The sequence below is a fragment of the Lasiosphaeria miniovina genome (assembly GCF_030549165.1).
Source record: "Lasiosphaeria miniovina strain SMH2392-1A chromosome Unknown B0T26scaffold_4, whole genome shotgun sequence".
NCBI lineage: Eukaryota > Fungi > Ascomycota > Sordariomycetes > Sordariales > Lasiosphaeriaceae > Lasiosphaeria > Lasiosphaeria miniovina.
Window position 1 is genome coordinate 1,184,239 of NW_026848223.1, and position 23,072 is coordinate 1,207,310.

At 53.7% G+C, this 23,072-nt stretch overlaps 5 protein-coding genes across 5 annotated transcripts; 4 read left to right on the forward strand and 1 right to left on the reverse strand.

Annotated features, from left to right (window-relative positions):
• Positions 1–6,256: 6,256 nt before the first annotated feature.
• B0T26DRAFT_751193 (uncharacterized protein) lies at positions 6,257–7,042 on the forward strand (the record flags this gene model as incomplete). The annotated part of the gene is made up of 3 exons (XM_060445342.1): positions 6,257–6,328; positions 6,400–6,524; positions 6,580–7,042. 3 exons carry the CDS (start codon positions 6,257–6,259, stop codon positions 7,040–7,042), a joined length of 660 nt encoding a protein of 219 aa, XP_060295881.1.
• A 1,306-nt stretch (positions 7,043–8,348) lies between these two features.
• B0T26DRAFT_675453 (uncharacterized protein) lies at positions 8,349–9,221 on the forward strand (the record flags this gene model as incomplete). The annotated part of the gene is made up of 3 exons (XM_060439831.1): positions 8,349–8,588; positions 8,852–8,966; positions 9,115–9,221. 3 exons carry the CDS (start codon positions 8,349–8,351, stop codon positions 9,219–9,221), a joined length of 462 nt encoding a protein of 153 aa, XP_060295882.1.
• Positions 9,222–11,249: 2,028 nt separating this feature from the next.
• B0T26DRAFT_675454 (uncharacterized protein) lies at positions 11,250–19,075 on the forward strand (the record flags this gene model as incomplete). The annotated part of the gene is made up of 4 exons (XM_060439832.1): positions 11,250–11,310; positions 11,789–11,829; positions 11,949–18,626; positions 18,692–19,075. 4 exons carry the CDS (start codon positions 11,250–11,252, stop codon positions 19,073–19,075), a joined length of 7,164 nt encoding a protein of 2,387 aa, XP_060295883.1.
• Positions 19,076–20,858: 1,783 nt separating this feature from the next.
• On the reverse strand, positions 20,859–22,070 carry B0T26DRAFT_280428 (uncharacterized protein). Its single transcript, XM_060434145.1, has one exon. It carries the CDS (start codon positions 21,929–21,931, stop codon positions 21,083–21,085), a length of 849 nt encoding a protein of 282 aa, XP_060295884.1. The 5' UTR covers positions 21,932–22,070; the 3' UTR covers positions 20,859–21,082.
• Positions 22,015–23,021, forward strand: B0T26DRAFT_280526 (uncharacterized protein). The gene has a single exon (XM_060434146.1). It carries the CDS (start codon positions 22,209–22,211, stop codon positions 22,830–22,832), a length of 624 nt encoding a protein of 207 aa, XP_060295885.1. The 5' UTR covers positions 22,015–22,208; the 3' UTR covers positions 22,833–23,021.
• Positions 23,022–23,072: the final 51 nt, after the last annotated feature.

Consider the following 23,072-nt stretch of genomic DNA (forward strand, 5'->3'; position numbering starts at 1 on the left):
CAGGGGTAGGAGATTGCAGACCCCGTGCGTTGGCCCTTCCCGATACCACCATGTTTTAGATCGTATTTCGCTTTTCCTTTCCACTTTTTTTCCATCGTGGTTTCTGGCCACATCCCACTTCGGCTCCAGAGCCTCGACATGAGCTCGTTTTTATACTCAGTAAGGATTGCCCCAGGTCGTCTTGGATGGGCGGAGACGCTAGATCTTTCAAGTTGTATCCCATTGACCAATTGCGACTTGCCAACTCCACTTCCAAGCTTCTTAGTCTTCCGCTCGGTGCCCGTTTCTCACCAATGGAGAAGGCGACTCCCACGTTGGTGGAGCATCTGTGGATGCGCAATTCGATAGCTAAGCACAGCTAGAAGGCAAGATGGATGGTACCTGCTGGATCTGGTGGCGACTGAGAAGATACCCAAGAAATCGGAGGAGTGGAGAGCCCCTGCCAAGAACGTCGTGGTTGTGTGCCTGCATGGTTAGAGCAGCGTCAAAAAAATGTTCAGACGGGCGCCTTTGTAAACGTTATTTGATCGCGTTAGGTACGCAGCCCGGAAAGTTTTTGCGCTGGGAAAGGGGAAGGTAGGTGGTTGGATGAGCGAATCGAGGGCAGGGGTCCTACACACCAAAAAACCCTAATTGGGTTTCCTCGGCGCCTGCAAAAGAACAAGGCGTCAGTCCCGGATTCGAGAGAGAGACGGGATTGGGGGCCGAAACATAATGAGATTGCGACATAGAAAGCCCACATCGTCCGACATTCATTCGGTCGACACGCACGCCGAACCCGCCACACATTCTCAAAAGGTGGAGCGGCTCTTCTCCTGGGCAGTTCTCGAATCCTTCCGCGCGGTGTTATTAACTTGTTATGGATGGCGGGCCCTGAGCAGAAAATACCGAGAACTATCCACTCTAGCCCCTAGGCGACGACTTGAGTCCAAGTCTTTTCCCTGGGAAAACCAGCAGGGCAGTTGGCCATTTCCTGGAAAAGAGATGAGGCTCTGCCCGAGTGCCTACTCCTGATTGTGTGCGGACTGAGTGCAAGGAATATGCCTTTATGCTAAATGATCCGTCCGTCCTCGGGTGAGCTTTTAGTCAGATTGTCGTCGCGATAGCGGCTCCAGACGTTCTGCTTCTCCCGTCGCTGACGTTGCAGGTACCGTACGCGTATTCTTATTCTGGGGTACCCGGGCTCCACGCGTCAGGTAAAACAGGGATCCCCCACGATCGAAGCTCTCCCGCAGCGCCAAAGCTGTAAAAACGCCACCCGTCGACTTCTGCAAGGCATCGATCGGTCTTGGTAGGCAGCCGTTTGAATTTCCTTTTAGTTCCTTTACCAAGCCGTGGCGTTCTATCCCCCACGACCTTGAATTCTTTTTTTTCTTTCCTCAATCAAGTAATGGCCATGGAGTTCCCACGCGGAGCTGGTATTCAAAGCTTTTGCATGTCAAGAGATGCCGTGGACCCAATGCGAGAAACCCGTACCATGGGGGCGCAGCGCAGCAACTGCGACACAACGAAATTAGCCAAGACGTCTGCCTCGCTTGCGCGTTTTATCACTAGAGTCGCTGTTTGTTGTATCTCCCTCGACACAACCTCTCGCATTCATAGGCAATTCATTGTACATAATCTTCTCCATGGTATATATTAGTGAAGTTAGTTTAAAGGTGCGGTCTAGTTCCCCATACGGAGTACGAATAGCGAGACCCGGGTTTGAGAACAGCTCGGGGGCTTCACGTAGACCGCCCCCGAAGCCTTCGGCGCTCGCTCACTTGTGGTGGTAGGATTAGGGCCAAGGCTAAAAACTTTGTCTCAAAGCCAGTGAAATGCCATTGACAAAACTACTTTTAATAGTATTCTCTTTTGAGGGAGTCTACTCAGGCTGCAGAAACGTCCTTTTGGACTGTAGGCCGGGAAAGATGCTTTTGGTAATCACGTCCAGGTCTCCATGTCAGAGAAATACAAAAAAGCTCTAGTAGATAAACCCAGAAAGTTTGTACAGAATACTATTCTTAGCAAGAACACCAGAGCCCTTTCATTTTTGATTATACGCCGGTTTTTTTCGTCAAAGCCATATCAGGGAGTAGTGTCATATGTACTGTGGTGTTGGCAAACGGTTTTGACAATCCGAACGGACTCTCTCATCCTCAATAATCTTTTTTTTAGTAGGCAGTCTAGTGCCGAGCACCTCCGTTTATTCTTTTAATCGGTACCATGGCGTGATGGATAGTCTGATGGAACCACACAGATCCTGAGGAATAAGAAGGAAAATGAGAAACAAAACTAACAAGCCCATTCCGAACTCTTCCGGCCAGCCGGTGTTCGAGTCAATTGCGGCTAAAGCCTGAGTAGGCCGTCTAGCTACGTCTGCCGTCGATGTCAAGGCTTACAGTTGACTGTAGTGGGTGTAGGCGAGGCTTCAGCTTGGGGATGCCGGCACTACATTTCCTCTAACCCCAAGAAAGTAGGGTTTGCATTGTGCTTCTTCCCCTGGTTGGCTCTTACATTAGAGGAGCCCTAGAAAACCTGCAACGGGAGGTCGCTCACTATATGTGGGAAGTCGTCTGCTGCACAAGGACACTGGCGATATTCTTGCAGCACTGACGCAAAATGGCAACTCGTGCTTTTACGTTGTGTCATAACTCTCCGCGAGCTCGGTTTATGACTGAGCTGTGCCTCTTATTCGGACCGCGCTGCAAAAGTTCTACTCGTAGTCGATTTAGCTCATGGCAGAAAATATATCACGCGCCCCAGCTTCAACCTCATATTTACCTCTGACAACACTACCGAGCACAACACGGGCAGTGGAGAGACCAATACAGCCATGAGCTATATGAACGGAGAATAGATCTCACCAGATAGCCAGAACGGTTACTCAAACCTGAGCAGCAGTTTTTGGAAGGACACGGAGAACATCAACCAAAGCCTTTTATTCACTTGTTTACTATCTGTGTCGAGGAGCGACTTCTATCGTGTTAGATTTCTCACAATTGTGACATGGTATATACCAATCACGATGTGCACACCAAAATGAACATAATAAGGTATTAACTAGGGTTAGCATACTGTATTAACAGAATATAGACATAGATACCGGAAGCAAACTTAGCCCCGCTGAGGAAGAAAAGCAGAATTGTTAAAGAGCCGTTCGTGACAGGCTTCTTACCCACACGGAAGCTAGATTCTATGTCATTGGACGAGATGCTCTCGAGTAGAGTGGCTTCATGGGTCTAACAAGCCCTCTTCTTCATACGGCTGTTGAGTGATTGATAGGTAATGAACGTATTCTGAATATTACTTGACAGGGCAGTTGGTCCGTTTGGTAGAGTAGACTAGGTACGTATTCTCTGGGTTCCTATATAAGTCTCAGAAATACCCGCGGGTCATTTGCATCCAAGGGACAAACAATAGTAGCTGCCGTAGAATATATCTCCTTCATCATTTCCTACTCATATGAAGAGATAAATTCGGCGGTATTTTCAGCAGAACTTGGACACGACGGATACCACATGCACGGTAAAAGGGAACACCGATCACAGTATTACTGTGGAATGGTGTATACAAAAAGGAATCGACGAACTCTAGTATTACTGGGGAAAGGAGCCTGTGATACAAAACAGCGGCCTTGGTGCGTTTTATTTCCATGTTTCAGTTGCTTCTTTCTTTCCTCTAGCACTGAATGGTACGCATCGACTTCCGGATAGACCTGAGGACCAATCTCCATAAAGAATCGGACTTCTTGCAGTTTTGAGCCTCCGCTGGGGTGTCTTCTCGGGACTCCCGCGCTGAGACCGGTCACCTTAATTTTACCACAAAGCCGACGACCGAGTTTCATGGACCCGGCCTCTCTAGAAGAGGTACTACTAACGTCGACGTTTAAAGATACAGGAGATTTGCCCCCAGTTCTACCTATAACATGGGCAGTGAAGCCTACAACATCACCGAGCACCACACGGATTTGATGCTGTGATATCTATCACGCATTGAGAACAAAGCACCTTTATTTGTGCATCGGTCCGCAACACAGGCCTGGTCAGGGTTCGTGAATATGCTATGCCGGGCTCGGACCTGGCCGGCGGCCAAGGCGACCGGCGCCCCTAATAAGCAGACCTTATATGGTCGACCAAGAATATCGAACATGGGATAACTCAGCAGCCGGTTTCCATGTTCTTGTTCTTGAACGCCAAAGGCGAGAGCCCTGTGTAAGACGAATTGTGTTGGCGCAAAAAACATGCCGCCGACGTCATGAATACAGGGAAAATAGCGCGAAGGTGAACCTCGAGACTCGACCAACTACACCCCCAAAAACGGGATAAGCAAATTCCGGCCCTTGTCTGTTATGTACGACCTATTCGACAGCTTGCTTGCGCATCCGATTTTCGTGTGCAGTCGCCGACGAACAAACTTGCTTCTGAATGTCGTCGGGACGTAGATGTAACGAGCGATCCGCACAGAGCAGCTCAATCGGCGCCTCTTTGCCCCAGCGCCGACGATCTCTCCTAATCGCAAGCAAGCACCCACCCAAACATGAAAACTTAAATCATCATGTCATCGAGACAGTTGGATCGCTGCGGCCACGGAGGCTCTAGAGGCGTGGTTACCTTTATAGTGGGGGCGCGTCGAGGGCAGCAAACCGGTTTTCGTCCCAAGTTCTGAACAGAGGCACAATGGATATGTGTTGGCGAGCACGCGGTTATGTACTGTACACCTCAGTGCGACCGCACATTTTGCGCCGCATGAAGATACGTACTACGTAGTGGTGAGTCTCAGACCCGGAACGCACAGGTTGTTGATCGCAGGCTACCGAAGAATACACAGGAACGGATCTGGGGCCTTTTTGAAACAGTAAAACCTTCCTTTTTGCAGTGAAACATAAACAACTGGGCTTCGAAAAACAGGGGTCCTTTCAATCGAACACCCGTTCGCTGTTGGTCATTGCCCTGGCATGCACAGCCTTATTCTCGCTAAATTTTCCTACACAGTCGATCTGTGATTAGTACATTATTTTTAGCTCGATGCGGGAGCTGACTGACGATTTCTACCCTAGGTTGGTAACTGTGGGAGGGCTGTAACACTGCACCTAGAATGGGGGGTGTTCGCACTGAAGACGTAGGACTTCCATGTTTTGCCCAATGTTACAATGGTAAGGCAGGTTCGCTGTTCTGTTGTTGGCAGCCAACCAACAACAACGGAATTCAAGAAAAATCAGCAACCCAAGGGTAATGCAGGCTGACCGACGATACACGCAGGGTCGCGCCATTGCAGCCTATCTCACGCACGACATCGTAAGTGGCGTGGAACCTGTTTACCTTACTTAGTACTCCGGAAATACGGGTTGAAGGTCAGTCAATGCATGCAGTGCTTACGGGGGGTAGCGGCATCGAGTTACTTATCTCGGTATTACAGTACTTAGCTCGATCGGTTGGGCCGCTGCTCTATCAGGCGCTGACCTCAGACATGTCAATCACGACCACTGGCAAGTGTCAAGCAATGCTGAAAGGCAGTCGTCGCCAAACCGCCTAGCAAATAAATTCTGGATGATGGAGGCCGATTGCTGCAGACGTTGGACCGGGTCAGGAGGGGGCCTGGAAGCCGTTTGGTCCCTTGATGGGGATGCTGAGGGATCGAATGGGGCCTCACGATGGGCGCCCAGTGGATACGAAATGCTTCGGCAAACCCTGCACCCCTGCCGCCCAATGCCGCCTTGTCATTGGATAAGTCGCTTGCCGCGTGTCCGGGGCACCCAGTCCCAAGCATCTCACAACATCTGGTCACTCAGCGAACAGAAAGCTTTTCCCCTTCACCCTGTCCTGTCCTCAAACCGCTGCACCCATACCCATCCATTCGTTCCCTTTTGGAATTTCCCCGCTCGTTTCGACATCTTTCCTTCGCTACTTTCACTATTTCCATTCCAAGAGTTTCCGAGTACCTGAAGTATATTCGGCCCAACTTCCTTCGCTCTCCACGTCCCACACCACGCCTCCCTTCATTTCGACCGACTTCTGTGGCGAGGTCTGACCTGGTCCGACAACTTCTAGCCGCCGCTCTCGCGTTCGGCCAGCGAATAACCCAGAATAGTCCGAGACGAGTGTATTTCTGGGGTGCAGCACATCTGAAAAACCCGAGGGCTCTGTCGAAAAAAAAACGCCTTTCTTTGGCGACTCTCCCCCCGCTTCCAACAGGATCGATTCCAACGATCTCGATTCGAGGATTCCAAGACGAGAACCACAACCACGAAACAGGCCTCGTGTACCTGAGAGCCACGATGCATATCAGAAACGTCTTCGAATTGCTCGTTCTCGGGCTTTCGGCGGCGTCCGTCGTCGAGGCTACCCTCGTTCGTAATCAAAATGGTGTGAAGTTGCAACAGAGACAGGAGAGAAGCGATGATGCCGCGAATGCCGTAAGCTCGGGCACTGGGTCATCATCCGCGACGACGCCCACTTCCACACCAAGCACAAACACGACTCCCACCAAGTCATCATCGACAACTGCCCCGACGTCAACCCCACCAACTTCGACGTCCAAAACCAGTAGCAACCCTCCACCCACCAGCCAGCCGCCCAAGACTACGCCGACGAGCTCCAGCTCTTCGACGACACCGCCTCCGTCAACTTCACCGCCTCCGTCGACCGATAAAAGCTCGAGCAGCTCCGAAGTTGTGGAAACGACTACCGAGACCTATACGACGACCAACTCAGATGGGTCCAAGTCGACAGTCACCACAAAGTCGCTAACCACGTCGACTGCCGGGCTTGTGAGCAATGACAGCGGCCAGTCCTCTGGTATGTCGACCCAGACGCGAAACACTGTCATTGGTGTTGTGGTTGGTGTTGGTGGTGCCATCATACTCGGGGGTCTGGCATTCGTCGCCTTCAGAATCTGGGGCCGTAAGAAGACCCCAGATGCCGACGACGGCTTAATGGACTACAACAGCACTGCCGACAAGACCACCGAGACTTCCGGCTCGATGACTGGGCGGACGCCATTCCAGAGCACTCTCGAGAGCTACCACGCACCTACACAGGTCAACACAGCATCCAACTTTTGATCACTGATATGCGAATCACACCTTATTCGTTAAATGGGCTGCGCCGGGCTGCCCTGTTTATAGCCACCCATCTGTTTTCGACTTGTCCATACATTCCTCTACTCTTTTGTCTTTCGCCGTACTGGGAACACCTCGGGAGTGTTCTTGCACTTCTTGCATTGATTTCATTCTCGCATTTCTGAGAGCTCATTTTAGCCAAGGGGAAAAAAGGATAGACATTTCCATAATTCATCACTGGCTTCGCTGCATCGGCATATACCAAGAAGGAAGGATTTTTATCCACGGGTCTGTCGGAGAAAGTGCGAATGCAGAGCAGGCTAGGCTGAGCAGTTTCCCCCCCTCCCAACACGGCGAGAAAACGGGAAAGAGTTGGTCGGTTGCAGGACGCGGAAAAAGGGACTTGTGTTTTTCTTTCCTTTTCTTATGTTTTTCTCTCCCTTTCTCACAGTAACAAAACAGGATCAGACTGTTGGGGGACATCACTGGTCCTTGAATAGCTGCATACACGTAGTAGGACCATTTTAATAGATTTCTCATCACTGAAATCGCTCTCGGCTATACATATCTGTGTGCACACTGGGATTTTCGACGTTGTCCCCGAGGCATGAACTAGGGACACTATCTTTTGGCGTCTCCTGTCAAATGAGCTGCCATCTAAAGACTTGAGCGAAACCTTCGCTTGGACCGCCAGGCACTTTAAAGAAAGTCTAATTTAGCAAGAGGAATAGCTCGCCCTCTGCATTCGTGACCCTCCATTTCGTTCGCTGTAGATTAGGTATTGTTGTTTTTGCCGGTTTATTATCCAGAAGAGAAAATGTCACGTGCATTCGCCTCGCTCAACAACAAGTCCACCCCCCTTAATTGCTCGAGCGCACGTCTCAAGACGGTTTCAGGTGTTGATGCGCTCTCCTCTCGTTCTGGCTCTTCTCTAGTTACTGGGTGTGTTCTTTTTATCTAATTGGTGAGGGCAATGGACGGCTAATGGTATTCTTTCTTGCCCTGGAACGAAAATCGATTGCGGTGCGGGTTTGCTGCTGTTGGGAAGCATTTCTCCTCTCCTCTTTCACCACCGTTTCTGCTGCTGGGTAGCTTCAGATTCCAACTGCCATTCTTAATATTGTCTATTACTTACCTCCGCCGGTACCATTCGGGGGATAGGTTGTTTATTTCACTTTGTTGTGGATCAAATTTATACGGGTAAAGCTATCTCACGAACGCGAAATATAAAACCTTTCTCTCTCTCCTCTCTTCTTCTTCTTCTTCTTCTTCTTCTTCCTCATCAGTGTCCCGACATACCATCGTCACCATGCGGTGCGCAACCTTTTACGCCCTCGCGGCCTGCGTCGCCGCCGCTATGGCGTCTATGAGTCTCGAGGACGTGGCCCTGCACGAGTTCCGCATGGCGTTGCTCAACCCTCGCCAGCAGGTCGCCGCCACGGCCACGAACCTGCAGATCTTCAGCGGCGACCTGGGCGGAATCAAGGCGTCGGCCATTACATTCTCGGGAGACAGGGACAGGCCGTTCGAGGTCGACGGCGATACCTTTGTAGGTGTTTGGCCTCTGCATGCTGCTGCTGCTGCTGTTCTGGCTTGTTTTCTTGATTGGGTTTCCCCGTTTCACAACCGTTGAAAAAGGGGGCCTGTCTTCCTCGGTCTCTCTCCGTATGTGTGTGTCGTAAAGAAAGCGATGAGGAAGTGGTGAGGCGGAGGAGAGGCATCTTTCCCGTTCGCTTTCTCTCGCCTTCTCGCTATGTCTTGTTCGGAATAGAGAGATCCCATTGTATCAAAATGTCTGCTGACTTCAAAAAGAACGACTTCCCGACTGCCGCCATCAGAGCCTGCGATAATCAGTTCAACAAGTGCGCCCAGGCGGCCAACGCCAAGCAGGGAAATTTTGCTGTCGGCGACTGCGACAAGCAGACAAGTAAGTACCGATTTTCCCAGTGTTCTGCCTCTGCCCGCGAGCACTTGCTTAGTCCGGGCGTATTGCGCATAACGTGCTTGGGGGGGAAGTGGTTTCTTGTTCTTCGCGGCTTGGGCTGACGAGAACGCTCTGCTTGAAACGAATTTAGCCCAGTGCAAGAGCACCGGACAAGCGGCGACCAAAACCGCTTTCGACTTCCCGCCGCCTGTGCTGTCGAGCTCTAATGCCGACTTCGACTTTTTCTGCGATCAATGATGTGACTCGTATCTGTTTCCTTTTTGCGAGCGATTGAGCCATCGAGCGATTCAACTGAACGGGCCTGTCAACGCGACACTTGTCGCGACCGGAGACCTGTTGGAACATGGGGTGCGTATTAAAATATTTAAGGGCCCTTTTTCTTTTTGGCCTGCTTTCTGGGAAACTTTTTTTTTCCTTTTTTTTTTTTTTTTTTAATTTGCGTTTGGGCAACTTTGGCGATTTGGGCGACTGATTTATAATGGCAGCGAGTTGGGTTGTTTGGGATATTGCCGTTGCCACATTGGTTGATGATTGTTGCACGTGATCGTAGTTGACAGCGCATTGAATTGTCTGTCTAAAAAAGGTCTAAAGATACAGGAAAAGAATACGTCCATGGCGTAATACACGGGGAGTTGATCGAGAGCCAGAGTGGCCAAATGTTTGACATTATTTAGGTAGTCTTGGCCTGTATTTAGTTGCCCAAATTGCATCGAGAGCGGTTACATGGGTGTATAATGGTACAGCTTCCGTAGCAAACGTTGCATTACTCACCCTATTTATTAAACAAAGGAAATCTAGTAGTACTAGGAAGTGAGCGTCATAGAGGCCTTCTCAAGGTTCAACTCGGTTTTGGCTCGGTTGTGGCTTAAATCTAGGCGACAATGATCGTTCTGGAAAAAAACCAGCAAAACTCTATTTGGTATCCACTAGTGAGGCCGCTGATCGCTGCATCTGATAATATTACCCTCCAATTCTTTTCCTCTTCCACCCTCCAATCGTTTTCCTCTTCCACCCAACCACCAACAACCACCTGTTGGCGTTCTGTATCCCTATCAATAGATCAATCAACATTGATTCATTCTCGTCCCATCGATTCAATTTCTTTCGGTCGCACGCACCCGTTCTCATTCTGTCATCAAATTTCTTTTCAATTTTCTACCGGGTGGAGAGGTTCGATGATGATGATAGAATGTGTGTGCACCCAGCGCCAACATACATGCCAATAATGGATCTTGACACGACCCCGCTCCGGACATAATGGGACCTCATCGAGTCTCTGACAAATCAGATGGCGATTTTTTAAAACTAGATGATGGCATCTGCTTCACGTCTTGACTCAGCTCTTGGTTCGATGAATCTGCGTCTTGATCCGATGGATCAGCGTCTTGATTCGATAGTTGAGCGTCTAGAATCAGTTGAGTAAGACCTTACGAATCTGAAAAGAGAGTTCATTAATACCCGCACATATTTGCTCGCCGAGTTTGTCACCCTCTACCTTCTATTCTATTCTCATCTTCACTGGACTAATATTGGGTACTAATTAATTTAGGAAAATCAACCGAGATCGCCGCTAGAAAAATCGGTCTCAGTATATCGCATTTCGGCCGGCATGCACTCTTGTCCGGCTCGTTGACCCAGTACGAAGAGATCAGTCTCTGTCCAGTCACGTTTCCCCAGCTACACGACCTCAGCCGTAAGTTTATATTATTGGGGTTGCTAGAACATAACTGTATCGATAGCGATACAACTATTTGGATTGATAGCGATGTAACTATAATTCAATTCTCGGGGTTCTATGCTTAGCTACCAACTAATAAAGGAGGGAAAGTCGCCGAGCAGGACTCAATATGTCGTGATGTCCCTCATTCTGCATGCTTCTTCCATGAAGACAAGATTTGGCTTTGACGGGTGACCCTGGATTTCGGGGAACAGCCCTCGTTCGGTGGCTGCATTTGGCTTTGTCGAAAACTAAAGGCGGAGCTCTTATTAATGTCATGGGGCCGTGATGCAGGTACAGTACCCAATGCCAACACGTCATAACCTTTGATGGCTTTCGAGACTTGCTGCGCTGGGCTGCGATGCGAGGCCCAGCACAGGCTCGGCTCAAGCTGCACGAATCGATGCAATCCATTGCTCTTGCAGCTGTCGAGCTCTGCAAGCCCAATGCGCCCGTTTGGCAGATGCCGGGCTGGGCAAAATAAAGTGGGAAGACCAACGGGGCAACTGTTTCAAGGTACCTCGAGGGCGAGGGAAAGCTCGGGTGAAATGGGCTACGGGGGTCCCTCGAGCAAGTACCGGCCATCTGCAAATGAGAGCGAAATTATCGGTCCAACCATGTGGAGGTGACAGGGAGGCGTGTTCATTAAAGCAGCAGCCCAGGCCTAGTCCCAGCAGAAAAAATATCCTGGCCCGACGGTCCACGACACATCACACCCCCTTCACCCCCCAAGACCACGGCATCCTCGCGTCGTCTCCTTGCTGCGTTCGCCGACTCGAGTCCCTTCAACTTCTTGCACGCCCAAGTTTCACCTGGCAGCAACTACGACTCGATGTGTCCAGAGATTCGGAGCCGTTTGTCTGTCGCCTTTCCGTCGCTCCTTTAGCCACTTCCAGCACCCGCCCGGAAGCTTTTATTTTTATTTTTAATGTTGCTTTGTTCTATTCAACCAGCATCTGCGTGCACAGGTCCCTGATTCCCGGCAACGCGTCGCGCCTCGGCCCGCTCGACGACAGAAAAGTTTCTTTGCGGCCCTTTTAGGTTTCAAGTGCATGGATGTTGGCGACGCGCTGAACTTGAGAATCAGCTGCAGACGACTTCGGCTTCGTCTGCGCTGATCTCAGACTGGTGAGTCTAAATCCCGTCCGGTCCACTTTCAGCACCTGGACCCACGCAGTCTACGTTGCGTCTATCTGCCATTCAAAACACCACAGACTGCTAACCTCGATGCTTCTTGGCCGCCATAGGGTCCCTCGAAGACGTCGTCCACGCAATCCAAGCCCCAAACTCCTCCTCGTGCATCCGCACAGGACGGCTCTCGGCAATCCTGGGCTCGGTATCGGTCTCCGGCTGTATCTCCTGCCCTGTCGAGCGCATCCACCGCCGACGGCGAGGCGTCTCCCGACCTCCCGCCTCTGCCAGCCCCACGGCTTCCCGACCGGGTGCGCGGGCTGTTGAGGACTCCGCCGCCGAATCCTGACGAGGGCGAAGCTTCCCGGTACGACGACGCCACGCACTGGGGCTCTCCGTATCCTCTACACCTACGCCGAGACAGCTTCAGTAGCGAAGCGTCGGAGGACTCCCCGATTCATCAGCTAGAGCTCCGGACCCCATTCCTGCGACCTGTCCCCGCCGACCAAGATTCGCAATTGGACGCCCAGCAGCCTGCAATCAGTGCAGCCGCCGCCGTTCTTGCGAATCGCGCGAGGCGAGTCCCGCACGGCCTTACCGAGGGCTGGATCCGCCACCACACGGCCGGCGACAGTGACTCGGAAAAGCGCCATTGGTTCAGCGACGGCACCGGCGATAGTGAGAACTCTTCATTGAGCGGCTCATTTTCTGGTGAAGACGCTGCTTGGCTGGGGCACAGCGACATCCTGACGCCCAGAGCAAACCGGCAGCTAGAGAACAACCCGCAGATATCTCGAGGCCGACCTAGAAAGAAGTCAAGTATCGAGACATTGAAGCAAGCTCTCCTCGAGAGCAAGGAAAGAGACGGGCCTGCAAAGATGGCGTCTTCCGATGAGATGACATCGCCCGATAGCGCAACACAACACGCCGTTCCTGATATCCCTCAGGAGTCAATATCCACAACCGAGAGGCCCAGCACACCAAATGCCAACGGCGATGCAGCCGTTAACAGATCAGCCGCAGGGCATAGCGGCGGACCTAATGTACCCACAACTCCCTCAAGACCGCCTATCAAATGGGCTGCTAGCACAGCATCGCCCCGTTTAAAAAAGAAGGTCCCCTGGAAGGGCAAAAACATCATGGTTCTCCTGCCTAGGGATGATGAGCGCGGCCAGCTAGGCAAGGCACCGATGCCTCTGAAGCAATCCGATGTCGATGGCATGCTGCGGGACTGGGAGCAACTTGGCTACAGCATCAGAGGGTTTGACTTGGATAAGCCCGCCGGGCCGTTTGCGCCGGGGGAGCAGTCTCAGAGCAGGGGTGCCTGGCCCGACTTTGACGAAGTCGTGCGAGAGCGGAAAGAGGGAAGCTGGAAAGTGCTCCTTCCGGACCTGAATGCATGGAAGAGATATGTCGACGAGTTGAACGAGGCAAAGCTTCGCGCGCTCGGCGTTTCATTTGGAGAGGACGACCCTCCTGCTCCGTCCATCTCACCAGCTTCCACCATAAGTCGCCAAGCTTCAGTCAACCAATATCCACCTCTACCTTTCTCGCCGCCGCTGCCAACGTCATCGGCATCCAGCAACCAGGCGAACCAGGCATTCCCGTTCCCTACCTCGTTTTTGTCTTCCGCCCCCCAGAGCCCTGGCATTCCGACTGGCGGATCGCCCGCATCTTTTGCCGGGAAATACAACCCTCGAGCTTCTATTTCTATTCCATCTCCTCATGGATGGTCGCCGCAGATGATGCTGCCGCAGGGCCATCGTGTTGGCTCGCCATCGCTTGCTAACCTCAACGCGATGATGTCACCGACCTCTCCGTTCTCTGTCGACGGCATGCCTGGCCCTCCTTCACACCAACGGCACCAGTCACTTCAGTTCCCCTTGCTTCCACACCAGTTCCAGCAACAGGCAAGGTCTTCGCCTCGCTTACAAGAGCTTCGCGAGGTGGATGAAGAGGCTCCGAGCAAGAGCCCCTCGAAAACCCCCGAGCCTAGTTTCGTTCGTCACAATGCCAGCAACAGCCTTCAGAAAGAGATTGACGAGGCCGAGTACCATTTGGAAGAGCAGATGCGAACGCAGCTCGACAATGACGAGGATTATAGTCCCTATAACCAGAACGCGAGCGCAGAGACAGATCCTGCGTCATCTGCTGTCTCTCAGGCTGTCGAGCCGTCTGTTCAGTTTGCGCCGCAACCTCCGCGCTTCGGCGGGGCTGCAGATAACGTTGTTTTGCATCACCCAAGGCCTCATAGCCGCGGTCATTCTCTGTCTCAGAAGTACTTTACCGAGGAGGACGTATCTAGGGATGGAGCTTTCAGGCCGACATTGCAGAGGGTCGCGACACAATCGGCCGAAGAGTCTGAAATCGATACCAACCCCAGCAACTTGGGCACGCCCGTCCAATCATTCGACTTCTCGAAGTTGCTGCATCAGCGATCATTGTCGACTGCTAGTAACCCCTGGACTGATAACGAGTCAGGAAAGTCTGCCAGTGGCTCTGGGCCGAGGCGTTCGAGCCACAGCAGCAAGCCGTCGTTGTCGAAGCTCAACGTGGAAGCCCCCGAATTCAAGTTTAACCCGGCGAACACGTTCAAGCCTGGGCAATTTGTGTTCTCGAGCAACTCATTCCAGCCTTCGGTATTCAACGCCGGCCTGACCCTGCCAACCTCGAATCAGTTCAGTCTGCCGGCCATTGCATCCTCTAAAATCAACGTCAATGCTCCAATCTTTGCGCCTAGCCACATCGACTTCAGCTTTTCGGCTGCTGGGCCCAAGTTCCGTCCAGATGCGCCAGCTTTCACGCCCCACTCTCTGTCGAACTCGGTTGCCAACTCGGTTACGAAACCCCTGTCAGGGGACGAGTCCGAGAGCAAGCTACCGATTTCCATCTTCGGCAACATCGATATCAGTAACGCGGAAATAGTACTTCCCGCGAAGAAATCTAAAGCTGTTCCCATTATTCGACCTGAAAGCCCCGAGCCTCCTCGTCCTGACGGAGTACGAGAAGGGCCAGATGGCCGCATGATTGACGATTCTCGTATCAAGAGGGCCCGGGCTAATGGAAAAGACGACGATGCAGTGCCGTTGTTTGCGCTACCCACTGAGGAGCTCACGCCTATGCCGGAGTCGCGGCCTGAGACACCTGACGGGGAAGAGGTCATTCCCTCGGAGGACAAGTCCTTTGACGAGTCCAATCACGGTCAGGCAGACACAACCATGTCCTCTACGATGGTATCTGAGACGACAGACACCCAAGCGACTGTCAGCCCGTCAGAGACATCTCCCGACCAGGCTCCCATGAATTGGGCACCTTTCGAGTTTAAGAGCACCGCCGACCTGCAAGCATTTAACGATGCCAGACCGATGGGTGACAGTGGCTTTAAGCGTGGCCACAAGAACTCACTGTCGGCAACGGCCAAAGCATTTGTGCCTGGGGTGTCAGGATGGGAAGGGGCCGCCGACGATTCAGCGGATGATTCGACCAACGAGCCCGCTGAATTGCCTGCCGAAGTGCCTGCTGACGAGCCTGCCGAAGAGCTTGCAGAAGAGCTCGACTCGGCACTGCAAGTTGATGCCGCACCGCTGGACAACTTGGCTGCAGAAGCGCGGGACGAACCCATTGACAATGGAATCGAAGAAACAGTGGTTGAGTCGATCGAGACGCCGGTTAAGGAGTCCGTTCAAGAAGCTGCCGAGCCTCTACAATCTGTCGCTCTTCCTGCCAGTGCGTCTGCTACGCCCCCACAGGCACCCAACTTCCCCCGGTTTGCCATCACCCCTTCCCTGCATATTGTAGCTCCTCCAAAGCCAAAGGGATTAGCAGCGTCTCGTTTCGCTCGAAGCCCTTCCCCCCCGCCAGGGGCAGTTTCGCTCCCAAGGGCGGTTCCGCTACCAACAGCAGCCACCGCTTCGCGATTTGCTGCTAGTCCCTCGCCTCTCGACGAGACAGATGAGACCCACGGCATGGTATCACCACTTGAGCCCGAAGATGTCCAGCAGCCTTTGGTTCTTCCTTCTGAGAGCTTGTCTCCTATCTCGGGAGAGGAGTATGTGGAGGGAGTTGAAGATAATGAACCAAGTTTGGCAGACATCGATGCGATTATGCGTCATCTCAACGAGAACCCCAACATGGGCGTCAACAAGAAGGTTACCAGCGAGCCCCAATGGCATCAACCAAGCCCTACTCGCCATATTTCTCTTGCTGCCGTCACCCAGGCTTCGCCGCTGCACTTGCCTCCTCAGAGCTATTTCCGAAGCGATGCTCCTAGTCCGAGCCCGCGCCAATACCGCTCAATTCCCGTTGATGTATCGCAGCCAATTCTGTCAACCGAATTGGAGGATCCATTCGTGGACCCGCCCCAGAGCACTCTGTCTCTCGACGGCCCTGTTCACCGCCTCAATGGTAGTGAGAGTTTGCCGGCTAGCGACTGGGATGGCGCTTTCAGTGAGGACGAACAGACGAAGCTCGAGGCTCGGGTCAACTTCTTTGACGGCCACGTCAATGAGCTTGTTGGTGGTCTTCTTGCTGCCCGCCTCGGTCCTCTTGAGCATACCCTGGATGCTATCAAGCATGCCTTGGCAGGCACATCTAGGGAAACCCCGGCCAGCCGACGGGAAAGACGCAGTATGTCTGCTGAGATCCGTGAGAGCGATGCGGATGACGAGGACGATGAAATGCCTGTGCCCAGGCGCTCAATGAGCCCTCGTCGGGATCGGAGAATGGAACAGATTCGATCCACAGTTTTGGAGGCTTTCGCAGCCCATCAACGCAGCCAACCACAAAAGGAGGCTTCTCCTGTACCTGCTCCTGCGCCGGCTGACAATTCGGCAATCATTGCGGCTCTCGCGGAGATGAGAGATCAGTTCAGTCAATCGCTGCACCTCGACTTCCGTGGCGAGGATCTCAGAAACATCGTGGAAGAGGCGGTCGAGCGCCGCATGCCTCCAACTCCTCCTCAGGTCGAGGTTGAAAACAAAGACAAGGTCAACGAGCTCCAAACTCGTCTTGAAGAGCTTGAGCAGCGTCTCAGGCGTGAGGAGACCAAGGTAGAGACCGAAGTCGCTGTTAGACGGGCTGCCGAAGATCGCGCAGCAGAACTCGGCCGGGAGCTCCAGTCCGCTGCCACCAAGATTGAGGTTGAGATGATGAACAAGAGCGCCCTCAACCAGCGGATTGGCGACGTCGAGGATCGCATTAATCATGCAGAACGGGAGACCGAAGAGGAAGTTAAGGGCCGACGAGCTGCTGAAGATAGGCTCGCAGAAGTCCAAAGGCTCCTTCGCATATCCTCCGAGGAAGAAGTCCGGCTGAGAGAACAGGCTGAAGAGCGCGAGCAGAAGATCAAGTCTGTCGAGGCAACGCATAGCAAGAGTGCCATGCGTCTGACGCTTCTAGAGGCCGCGCAGTCCAATGCCCAACAATCGCAGAGCGAAGCACAGAACCGCATTAATATCCTCGAGGTTGATTTGCGGGATGCTCGGCAAGAAGTCCGCCACTGGCGATTCGAGACGGACCGGCTCTCTGAGACTGCCCAGAGACAGGGTGATGATCTCGCTCAAGCCCTGGGCGAGAAGAAAGCCTTGCACAAGCTCATCGACACTCTCGGCACACAGTTGCACGAGAGCGAGCGCATTCGTGACAGCTGGCGCACAAAGTTTATCACCATCCAGGAAGACATGGCACAATCTGCGCAGCGTGTCACGGAGGAGAATGCTCAACGCGCAAAGAAGGAACAGGCTATGCTGGCTCGACAAGAGGTCTTGGACGCTAGACTCCAGGCAGAGGCAAAGACCCGGGAGCGCATCGAAACGGAGCTTGAGAGACTGGAGGGTCTTATCATCGACCTGCGCAACGAGAACAGCAACCTGCAGCAGAGCACTCTGCGCTTCCAAGCCGAGTTCCAGGAAGCTAGGGAATCTGGTGCTCGAGAAGTCCAGCGCACGCGCGAGTCGATGCAGGCCGAGGTGGAAAGTGCGAACCATCAAGTCAACGTTATCCGCGAAGAACTCGACATCCAGTTGGCTAGAGCCCGGAGCCAATTCGACCAGGTCAAGATGGACGCAGACACGGCCAAGGCTCGCTATGAGATGCTTCTAGAGGAGGCACAGAACTCCAAGAAGGCGGATCTTGAGGAGCTCAAGCTCAAGCACCAGAACGAGATGGAAGATCTGCAAACCCGCCACGAACGCCAAATCAGCAATACAACCGAAGACGCCCAGCGAACCGAGCAAAATCTCCTTGAACGGTTGAGCATTTCCACATCCAAGCTGACCGACGTACAGGAGAAGCTTGAGATTGCAAAGGAGGCTGCAAAGGCGGCAGCCCAGGCCGCCAAGTCACCAATCATGGCAACAGAAGCGGCTCCACAGCCCAGGCCTTCCGCACGCGGCTTGGAGTTGCCTAAGAAGATCTCGCCACAGGCTCTTCGGGAGTCCATCATGGTGCTACAGGAGCAGCTGCAGGAGCGCGAGCACAGAGTCGAGGAGCTCGAACAGGCTCTCTCGAAAACAGATCCCGATTCGGAATCCAAGATTTCGAAGCGCGATGACGAAATCATCTGGCTACGCGAGCTCCTTGCCGTGAGACACTCGGACCTCCAAGACATCATTGCCACTCTGAGTGGCGAGGAATATGATCGAAATGCCGTGAAGGATGCAGCCATTCGCTTGAAGGCCAATCTGCAAATGGAACAGCAGGAGCGCGAGAGGGCCATGAACGGTGGCTCTTCTATTAATCTGCCAAACATCGCGGCTACGATCCGGGATGCGGCAACACCGCGAGTCGCCCAGGCGGTCGGTCCGCTGGCCGCCGCGTGGGGAAATTGGCGCAAGGGGAGAGAACCGGGTACCTTTGGCAGCCTAGGGAGCGTGTTGTTGTCGCCTGCCCCCCGAACGGAAGCAGCTCGACGCCCTCAAAGAGCAGTCCGGGGCAGAACAGCTTTCTCGGCGGACTTTTGACGCCTCCTGCATCAGGTTTGCGTCAGACACCGCCGGCCTCCGTCTCGACTAAGCAACCGACCGCCTTTTCGAATACGGGCCGCCGGTTTACATCGCAAGACCACTCCAGCAGGCCCCGTGGACCGTCATCGGCCTCGTTGCATGGGGGCAATGTGTCAACACGAAACACGCCCCCTCGTCGTGGACTTCCCGGGCCCGTGACTCCTCCCATGATGCGCCCGAGTGCGTACGACACGGATGCTCAGGCTGAAGATTTCGACGACGCGGGCTTCTTCGACGACTGAAGAGCAGGAGACAGACGCTCCAGGAGGAAGGGATGGTATAATGACCAACTATTTTCTTTGTGATTTCTTTATCAACTCAAGAGAACACGGCAGATATGATCAGCACATACGCACCACTACCACTACCACTACTACCACCACCACTCACCCGAAATTCACCGTGCTCCATTCCTGTACACGCAGCACAAGACCGGACTAGAATGATACCCCATTAAGCAAGCTTTCCTGATTTTATTTTGCGTTTTGTCTTCTCATTTGACTAGCAGAGGTATGTTTGTTTGGGGGCATGGTGCCGCAAGCCGGGCCCTTATACAGTTCTTGGCTCTCTAGGGAAGAGTTTGTACAGCTTACACAACCACATAATTTTTGTTTCCTTTGTCACATGGATGAGGGGGAGAAGTCGCATATAACGAAGGGGAAGAAGGGGGTGGAGATTGGAACTTGTCTCGACAGGGGGATACTTGTTACACCACCGCTCTTTTATTTTGTTTCTGTCCTTATTTGCAGCGTCACGCACTCTTTCCCCACATTATCTCTCTACAATAATGCTATATCGTCACAAATCGCCACCTCGGCCGTCCTACGCTAGGCTAGTACATACATGCTGGTTGTAATTATTATGGCAAAGCCGTTCTCATCGAGTGCACCGCGTGTGTGAGCGGGACTGGCATTGCGGTGAAGATCCGAGATGTAGCTAAACATTACCTTGCTAGATCCAAGAGGGCGATGAAGGCCATGTCAATGCTGGGCGGCCGTTTCAGTGAGTGCGGTGTGGCCGAGGGGCGCATACCGTACCCTGGCTAGGCAGCTTTGTTATTCCGAACGAAACATATTTGGCTGTTGAGTGGCTCGGCACGGATCCTTTCAGTCCTCGGTGTTAGATTCCCTGGGGCGGCTGGGGCCAAGAAAGACGGCATCGTCTCTCCCCAACCCGGCCCCCTCTAGCGGCACATGCAACAGTTACATTCCTGCCTTCCGCACCAGGTATGGCATAGTGTAGTGTGGTATGGTGTGGTGTGGTGTGGTAACTGTACTGGATTATCAACACATCTTCGATACCAGAGAGAAAGGAAGGAAAGAAGGATTTGTTATGTGCATGTGTGTGTGTGTGTGTGTGTGTGTGTGTGTAGAATTTGCCCCCTTAGTCTTCGACGTGCATACAGACGTACAGACGTATAGACGTACACACAGGCGGAGGACACACGGCTGCTGGCGCTCTTCAGTCCCCTTTTATCGTGGTCGATGAGGCAGTCTTGTATGCCATGATCTGCGAGAAGGGGTGGGATCTGCTTATCGGCTTTGCCTTTCTGTGAGTATTCGTACTATGGCTGCAGAGGCGAGACCAGAGAATCCCAGCGTGGATGGACTGGTCTTGTTATCCTGTACATGTTGCTCTCTCTTCCTAGGCAAGCGAGCCCTGGTCTGTGGTGAGCTGTTGTTGCGTGACCCACGCCGGGGCCGTCAACCAAGCATGCATAGCTAGCCAGACCACAACGCACACGTGTAGAGTTTGGGTAGGCCAGGTAGGGGAGCCGGGATGCTCAGCGCGGTTCCCGGCCCCTGCCTAGGCAGACGGAGAGAGAGGCTGGTTTTTTATTCAAGACCCCGGCGCCGCGGCGGCCCAGGGGTCTTTGCTGTCTGTGTAGGCGTAGCGTGTTGTTGGAGGACGGATCCGTGAGAGATGGGCGCTCTGGCGGCACAGCCCCGGCCGCGGAACTCCGAACGGAGATCTGACCCCCTTTCCCCCCTGGTGTTTTCCCCGTGTCGATCGGCTGGCTAAACATACATACAACCCCGCCCTACTCTCCCCATACCCCCCGGAGATGTCAATCTCGCACTTATAAACTCCACGGAGCTGAGCTGGCTGGGCTCAGACGAGGTTTTGAGGAGAGACAAAAAAAGGAAAACGAAAATGTCCAGCCAGCGCATTCGAGAAATATGATTAGAAATAGCAAGGACGTTACAACGGCGCGCGCTGGAGAGAGAGGTTGAGCTTCCTTATTCTTTTTAGGCGATGCCGATCCCGTCCAATGATTGATTTTCTTTTTTGTGCATGGCCAACTGCCCGCATTGGGAAGATGAAGGCAGACTTGGCAACCCCTCAGCCGCACACCAGCCTCGAGCGCGTCCTAGGCCGGATTCTTGTCCTAACCGAGCACGCGAATAACGCAGTGCAATTGTACCTATATAATGAATCAGGCGCTCTGAAATCTCAAAAAGTCGAGAGAGTGTAGGTAGGCAAGGTCGGTAGGAAAAGAAGCCATATCTTTTGCCGTCGGCACTTCGAAAAAAGGGCACGAAAGAGAGGGTGGGGAATATTTCCGAAAGTCGACAAACCTCGAAAAGGTCGCCAGCAGCAAACGGCAAAAAAAAGTCGGCGGCCATGAGGAGCCGCAATCCCATCACGACCAAACAGGCACCGAGCCAGCTCAGGGGTAGAGGCCGCGTCTTGCCCGGCGCGCGCTCCCGGATTGAGACGCGCGGCCCGCGCGGAGGCGGCGGCTCGGGAGGAGGCCGAGGCGGCTCGTCGTCCCACTCGGGGTCTTCTTCTTCTTCTTCCTCGGGCTCCAAAGGAAGCAGCTCCTCTTCAGGCTCGGGATCTGGTTCAAGCTTCGGGTCTGGGTCGTCGACCTCGGGAACCAAAAGCTCTGGATCCTCGGGGTCGGGGACTGCCGCCGGCGTTGGCGCTGGCATTGGCGCTGGCGTCGGCGTTGGTACAGGCACCGGCATAAGCTCCGGCACATCGGGCACCAAGACGGGAGGCACTGCCGGGGCGCCTATCATCATCAACAACAACAACCGCCCGGCGCAGGGGGCCGGCCTCGCGATTCCCGTCTGGGCCATCGTTGTCATCATCGTAGGCTCGCTGATCGTGCTGCTGTTCCTGTGCGCCCTCGTCCACTACTACAGAAAGGGTAAGTTGAAAAGAGAGAAAGAAAGGAGATCCTCCCAACTCGCACACCCCACCCTTATGCTATAAAGAATCGTACAAGACTAACCGCACCCCGCACGCACAGAGCGCAGGTTAGGCAAGCAGACGGGCAAGAAATTCCGCGTCGGCCGTGTCCTGTGGAAAGCCGTGCAGGTGGCGCTGGGCATCTGGGCCGTCAAGCAGCTGGCGAAGTGCTGCTGCATGCGGCGGCGGCGGCACCAGAGCAAGGACGGCGTAGCCGGCGGCATGTACGACAAGGTTGGCGGGGGCGGGGGCGAAGACGGGTTCGGCGGCGCTACTGCTACGGGGCAAAGGGACATGGCATGGGCGGAGGAGCCATCGGCAGCAGCGGCAACAGCTCCGTACGGCGACGGCGGCGCGGGCAAATACGGCTACAACGCGGCACTCAGCGGCGGTGCGGCTAGCGAGGACAGCAGGACGGAATTCTCCGTCTCCGTCATGTCGTCCGTCGGCAGCGGGCCTCCGCCCGAGATGGGCGTCGTGGCCAGCACGACGCCGCTGATTATGCCGCCGGCAAACACTGCCGCGTCTGTCTCGGCGGTATCCGGAGGAGGAAGATCGAGGTCGTCGTCATTGGTCAGCGGCGCTGGTGGCGGCGCGGCCGCGCAGTATTATTCCAGCCACCCGCTGTCCGTGTCGCCCGAGCCGTCGCCCGGCCCGGCCGCCGTCATGTTCCCGCCATCGCCTGCTTCTACCGCCGTGGGCCCTGCTGTGCCCAGTGGCTACAGGACCAGCGAATATGCCATGTCTGCCCCGTACAACGGAGGCGGCGAGCGGGATCCTCTGGCCCCTGGCCGTTCCTGAGAGGCGGCCGGACGGGGGTCGAGAAATGGTACTTGATTCTACACCCGGCTGTCCATGACAAAGTGGGTGGCGGTGTGTTTTTAGAAGGAGCAGCGTTTGCATTTGAAGCTCGGTACACGGCGTCTTGCTTTATCGTTTTTGTAGAGGAGGGCATCTGCATGACAAAGTTGTACAGGTTTCTTCTCGTATTGTCCAGTCTTTCTTCTCCGCTGCATTCTGCGGGTGGTTGGCTTGGAGCTA

Coding starts and splice junctions, on each gene's coding strand:
- B0T26DRAFT_280526 (XM_060434146.1), top strand. CDS start 22,209: ATGCGGCGGCGGCGGCACCAGAGCAAGGACGGCGTAGCCGGCGGCATG.
- B0T26DRAFT_280428 (XM_060434145.1), bottom strand. CDS start 21,931: ATGATGACAACGATGGCCCAGACGGGAATCGCGAGGCCGGCCCCCTGC.